Source organism: Rattus rattus, chromosome 2 (assembly GCF_011064425.1).
Source record: "Rattus rattus isolate New Zealand chromosome 2, Rrattus_CSIRO_v1, whole genome shotgun sequence".
Classification (NCBI taxonomy): Eukaryota; Metazoa; Chordata; class Mammalia; order Rodentia; family Muridae; genus Rattus; species Rattus rattus.
The window spans coordinates 164,743,114-164,749,218 of NC_046155.1; the positions used below are offsets into that span (position 1 = coordinate 164,743,114).

General features: G+C 49.4%; 1 protein-coding gene across 2 annotated transcripts; it reads right to left on the minus strand.

Moving 5' to 3' along the window:
• Window positions 1–3,821: 3,821 nt before the first annotated feature.
• Window positions 3,822–5,869, minus strand: LOC116894443 (secretoglobin family 2B member 2-like). 2 transcript variants are annotated; one of them, XM_032896146.1, is made up of 3 exons: window positions 5,809–5,869; window positions 4,967–5,148; window positions 3,822–3,996 (listed from the first exon to the last, which is right to left on the minus strand). In XM_032896146.1, the coding sequence occupies exons 1-3, from the start codon at window positions 5,867–5,869 to the stop codon at window positions 3,865–3,867; spliced, it is 375 nt and encodes a 124-aa protein (XP_032752037.1). In that variant the 3' UTR covers window positions 3,822–3,864. The 2 variants fall into 2 exon arrangements, with proteins under 2 accessions (XP_032752037.1, XP_032752036.1); XM_032896145.1 differs by having other exon boundaries at window positions 5,803–5,869.
• Between the last annotated feature and the right edge of the window lie 236 nt (window positions 5,870–6,105).

Below are 6,105 nucleotides of genomic sequence, written 5' to 3' on the forward strand. Positions count from 1 at the left end.
ACCCCTGCAAGGACAGCAATGGCTGAGGTTGAAGCTAGGAACAAGGCAAAGCTTCCCCGAGGACTGGGAGGCACAACAGGATGACCTGCGTGGCTACACGGCCCAGGTAATCAGGGCGCCTTTGCTGTGAGCCACAGGGTTGCTATGACGTGGGAGGAGAGAAAAATGGAAGACTTGATCTGTAGTGTGATGGCCTCGAAGGGGTGTAAACTGGTGTTCCCAGGACCAAGAGAAAAGCAAGCCAGGGTCTGTGTGGGAGGGGGGGAAGCAGACTGGGATCGAGTGTAAGGCAGGGGGTGGGATGGGGCCTTTAGGTCAGACCCAGAGCTTAAGATGGCATTTATATGTGCGTGTGACCTCCTGGATGTGGACAACGGGATGACCAATAGGAGAAGAAAGAGCAGGGCAGCCTCTCTCCAGCCTCATACTCTCCGGTGAAGTAAGCCAAGACATGGAGGGGGTGGAGGCAGGTACCTGCATTGCACATTTGGGATAGACTGGGGATGGACGCCCGCTGAAGGACACTGTTGTTTTTTTCCTCCTCGTGTGACCTTTCAGGGCAGTGTGACCTTTCAGCATGTGACTGTGCACTTCTGGCCGAGACATAGAGACTCGGTACCATGTGTGGTGCTGGGGGACTTTGCCCTGGCAGCCCAGCTGGCTTCTCCTGCCTCCTGGGCTGGGCTCTTTCCCTTTTTCCAGAAGCTACTCGGATGCTCGTGGTCATCCGTAGATCCTGCTTCCTTCTTGGTTTTCCAGCAGAGGTGCAGTGGGCTGCCTGAGCATCTGCCTGCATCATCATGTAGCCCCTCAGGCCGGGACTCAGAAGCCTGACAGGGAATGACACAGGACAGGAGTCTTCCCGCAAGCCGGAGATCCTACAGGGCAAAGCTTCATCATGGCAGGCACACAGCCTGGAATTGTCCTTCGGCCACATGCTGCCAATCCCCTCCCACTGACACTTTCTCTTGCCTGGTTTCAAAAACCATTAAGGTATCCCTCTTTCCCTATCCAAGCATGGCCTAGGCAAGCATTGTATTACAGAGATGACCCCCAAGCCTTAAGCTCCTTTGGCAGTACTATTTCTTGTCTTATGCACTGTGTGGGGAGGGGAAGGGTCACCCTGTGCTGCTGCATTATCTTCTGGGTAGGTCTTGTACTACTTGTCCAGCTGGAGAGAAGGAATAAGCAGGGGTGATTGACAAGGCAGCTGTGACACACAGGGACTCGCTCTGGCAAGAGAAGAATGGGGGTGGCTCCAGGTCAGGGCTGGGCTGTGGTTGGTACCAGGAACCTCCCTGCTGCCACAGGTGTGCTCTTTCCAAGGACAGGGGCCATAACTCACTCTGCTCCTTCATCTCCCGTTAAATACATTTTGTTGTCTTGCCCTTCCATCTCTGACCTTTGGCTTTTGTTCAGATTCTGAGGTGCATGCATATTTAACGTATCAAATTAGACCTGTCCTCCAGGTTCTCCCAGCACCCCTTCCTGGCATACCCTAGCCCCAACCCTAAACTTTCCAGCTGTGCTGCCCTAACCCAGAGGCTCCTCCCTACATAAGCCAGTTTGTTCTCCTCCTTCCTACTTCTCCTCTTCCCGGCAAGTGCCCTTTCTCTCTTTCTCTCCTGGTCCCTCCCCATGGTGACTTCCCTGGCCTCAGTCCTTGGGGCCAGGGAGCTCATCCCAGCTCAGCTTCTCAATAAACTTGCATTAAATATAACCTAATGTACTTTGATTGGTTGGTTTTAGCAGCAGATATTTATCTTACCAGCTTCGGCTGATCAAACATCTTTGGCTCATTCCTTTCCATCTCTCTCATTTGCAATGGACCATTGCAAACACAGCTGCTCGCTTCTGTGCATCAATAACCAGGCATCAAAGGCCTGCATGTCTCACTTCTACATGTGAGACTTTCCCTTCTAGACATGATGGCACAGGAAGGTTGACAACAAAGGAACATACTACTTACATGTCCCAAGAGAAGGCACACAGGTCATGCCACACAGAGCTTTGTGAGAGAAACCAGTGTTGATCAGGAGACAGAAAAATACAAGGAGGAGGGCTCACCCTTTTGCTTGGGGATTTCGTGGGCACAGTAAACAATTCTAGGGGTTATGGGTTTGAACAATCCCAACAGGTTTCAGATTCACCCTGCCTGGTCCTGTGATGGTGTTTTGGAAAAATACTGATTTGGATGTTAAAAGTTGGAGAGGGTCTGTTCACTCAGGAGTCATTGGTTTGCCTGTGAGTGCTTTGTGCCTGGGGAGCCCATTTGTTCTTCCTGAGGAAGCCTTAGGTGTTGTCATGTCACATCAGGAAACATGAACAGAGCAAGGGCTCCATGAATGTCAGTCTTACACACTGAGCAGTGTGTCCTGTTTGTGTGACGTTCAGTCCCTCTGCCTGCTCACCAGCACTTGCTCTGTTCAACGAGTCTTCTCCATTTTTGCCATTATACAGGATAGGAGCTGTGCTGTGATGCTGTAGGTCCACTATAACTAACGGAGTTCATCGTTTTTCTTATGCTGCTTAGCATTCTCTCCCTTTTAGCTGTTTCTCTGCTGTTTTGGGTTTGAGTGTGTGAGGGAGAGCGGGCACGCACATAGCACAGTGTGTGCATGGGGATCAGAGGACAATACTGACCCATGGTTTAGGACAGGTCTCTGGCAGTCTGACAATGTGGACTGCCAGGCTAGGTGGCCTAGAATCTTCTGGGAATTCACCTGTCTTCACCCATCTCTCGACAGGAGCACTAGGACGATACACACATGCGACCAAGTCTGGCTTCACTCGGGTTCTGAGAGTCAAACTCAGGTTCCCGATAACACACAGAAGCAGTCTACAAATTGAAACTTCTTTCCAGACCGTCTCTCTGTTTCCTTTCAGTGGGCATCGATTCCTATCTCTTTCCCCATTAAAGTGTTTTGTTTATTATTAAGTTTTGTTTTTGTTTAAAGGTTTATTTTTTTATTTTATGAATATGAGTATACTGTCCTTGTCTTCAGACACACCAGAAGAGTGCACCACAGATAATTGTGAGTCATTATGTGGTTGCTGGGAACTGAACTCAGAACCTCTGGAAGAGTAGACATCTCTTAACTGCTGAGCCATCTCTTTAGCCCCTTGTTTATCTGTTTGTTTGTTTGTTTGTTTTTTGAGGTAGAATCTCTCTATGTAGACCTGGCTGTCCTGGAACTTGCTATGAAGTTAACCCTGACTAGGCTGTGAAAAATGGTGACTCTCACTAGCAAACCAAGAGAATCTGAGAAGCGCACCATTGTCATCCCCTGAGTTCCTCCACTGTTATAACTGGACATAAGGAACTCACAGACCTGGGATAAAGTCTGGAGAGCACACATGACGAGAGTGTCTGTGCCCTTTCTTTCTGTCCTGCCAACCTGGTGAAGCCTGTGGCTGCTTTCATGCTATTTACCCTCAGACAATCCCAGTCTCTGCAGTCTCACACAGCTACAGTAACCGAACATGGGGGTTCACACCTATAATCCCAGAATTTGGGAGGAAGAGACACATGGATCTCTATGAGTTCCAGTTCAGCATGGTCTACACAATGACAAAAAAAAAAAAAAAAAAAGACAGCGATGGGTCTCCCATGATCACCTGGCTAGGCAGGGACAGTAACTCTGCTCTGAGTGACCACACAGGTCATTTCTCTCACTGTCTCCTGGATCCTCTGAAGCCCTCATATGAATCCCCTTCAGCACACAGACACCAGGCACAGAAGAGAGCTGCAGGCATTTATTAGAATCAGCCTAAGAGACTGAAGGATGAGGGCACAGGTGTCAGGAATCCAACTTCATGAAAGAAAGAGGATGGGACAGCAAGATGGTGCTCGGATCAGACATGTTACGAAGATGAGTTGTCCAAAACTCCATCATATCCTAATGCATTCAACGCTTGGGTAAATTGAGCCTTAATTTTCGTTAGCACTTCCTCGCTATAGTATGTCTTGCATTCTGAGCTGAAGAGCAAGGTTGCCTGGAAAACAAAAAGACAGCCAGGGACAGAGGTGGCTATAGGCAAGATGCAGGACCTCAGCAGGGCTCCCCAGCCACCCATGATGAGACCGCTCCTCATCCACAGGTAAAATAATCCCTGCAGTGATTCAAGTCTCCAGCAACAGACTCTGCCTCAGGGGAGCTGGAGCCCACACACAACCTTCAGGAGGAAGCCTGAAAGCTGTCATAGCCAGGCAGGGGAGAAGGGGCAAAGGTTCTGGAAGGCATGGTGGGGACTAGGTCTAGAGAGAGACGAGATAGCTGAGTATGAGTTTTGGTGATGTCTCCCATACCTGAGGACATCTATCCAATCACTTTGGCTATATAACAAAGTTAAAACTACATCCCCAATTTGGGCGTGTTAGAAGAAATTCCCTATTCGATAGCACTGGTTTTGCAGGACCTGACACTCAAATAAAATTACTTTGAGAAACAAGGTGAGAGAGGCACTGTTCCAAATAGACATCTCTGCCATCCAGTTATGCTTGAAGCAGGAGGCATAAGGAGAGAGCTGTGGTGAAGAGCTGCAGACTCTCTCTGGGGGTGGGGGTGGCATTTCAGACACGGGGGTTTGGCTGTAGCTCAGATGATGCCAGTAGAAGGTGGCTCCGTCTGAGGCAGTGTCCAAAGCAGACACTGGACAGTAGACAGAAGTTCCAAGCATTTTAGAGTAGAGCTGGGGGTACCATACCCATGCAGAGGACAGATCAAGGAGACCTACTGTGGGTGAGAACATAACGTTTACCCATCCTGTGGGAGTGAATTGCTGGAAAGTGCATGGAGCAGGCTGGATGTATACATGGCATGCTGCTTTGACCTGTGCTAGGGTGGGCAAGAGTTTTAGTTCTTGGTTGCAGGGCACCTGACATATACTAATGGTTGCATTGATCATTTGTACACAACCTTCCCCTATTTGCTGCATGGGAGAGTGGCTGTAGGGAGGACATTACCATGACTTTGATATCCCGCAATTTGGCAAGTGATCCTGCCTCATTGAAGCAGTTCTGGATTTTTTCATAGGCTTCAGTCTCCTCGGGAGTAGGATTGAAATAGGAAAGTTCATGATGCAACCACAGCTTGGATCCAGAGATAATGCCAAAATAGAGACCAAAGAAAGGAAAGCATGCTTCCGCTGCAAACACAGACAGAAAAACATCATAAAACACCACAGGCTGGGAACTGCAGAGATGACTCAGTGGTTAAGAGTCAGAGGTCCTGACTTCAAGTCCTAGAAACTACATTGTACCTTAAACCATCTGTAATGGGATACGATGCCTTCTTCTGGTGTATCTGAAGACAGCAACAGTGTACTCATATATGTAAAAATGAATGGCTACCTCATGGATAACAGGGGGAGAGCCAGAAAGAGCAAGCTCGGGCTGGCAGAAGCTGAGACTCAAGTTTCCTTGCTGCATTTACACAGGCCTTAACTGACCTTTCCCATTGTCCTGCCCTCCCAAAGGCTGCAGCCTCCCAAATACAACCTGGTTTCCATGAGACACATACTTCTAGCAGAAAAAAAATAACGTGAGTGGACAGGCCTACTTCACAAAAGCCCTACATGTGCCATGGCAACTGTGCATCTAAGGGCCCTTCCTCATCGGTATCATCACCAGCACACCTCCATCTCCCAGTCTTACCCACCCCAACTGTTGTAACCCAGAGCAGAAAGAATCAAGGGTCTCCTGCAGCTCCTTGTCAGTGGCCTCCTGAGGACTCTAGATCTGTCTCAGGGCCCCACTTAGAGATCTCCATGGGACTGGGATGGGGTGAGCGAGGGTCCCACTCTCACTTGTCTGGAAGCCCAGCTCTCCAATCACCAGCAAAGACAGCAGAAGAAGTGTCCCCTTCATGGTGGAGAGTGCTAAATGCTCTTCTCAGGGCAGATCTTCCTTATAAACCATTATCTCCCTTAGCCCTGCCACGCCCACCCCTACCCTGCCTCCCAGGAGCTCCAAATAGCTTTGGACAAGAACCTGGCACCTGTGGATCCCCTTCCCACTGGCATGGGGGAGGGAATATGGAGCCCCTCCCACTCTGAAGAACAAACAGCCTGAGACAGCCTGATGCCATCAGTTTCTGGAGAGAA

Excerpts from the sequence above, each read along its gene's own strand:
- LOC116894443 (XM_032896145.1), bottom strand. The coding sequence starts at position 5,869 with ATGAAGGGGACACTTCTTCTGCTGTCTTTGCTGGTGATTGGAGAGCTG. Across the intron at positions 5,149-5,802 it reads GGGCTTCCAGACAAGTGAGA|CGGAAGCATGCTTTCCTTTC; the intron begins GTGGGACCCTCG and ends CTGTGTTTGCAG. Across the intron at positions 3,997-4,966 it reads TGCGGGATATCAAAGTCATG|GCAACCTTGCTCTTCAGCTC; the intron begins GTAATGTCCTCC and ends TTTGTTTTCCAG.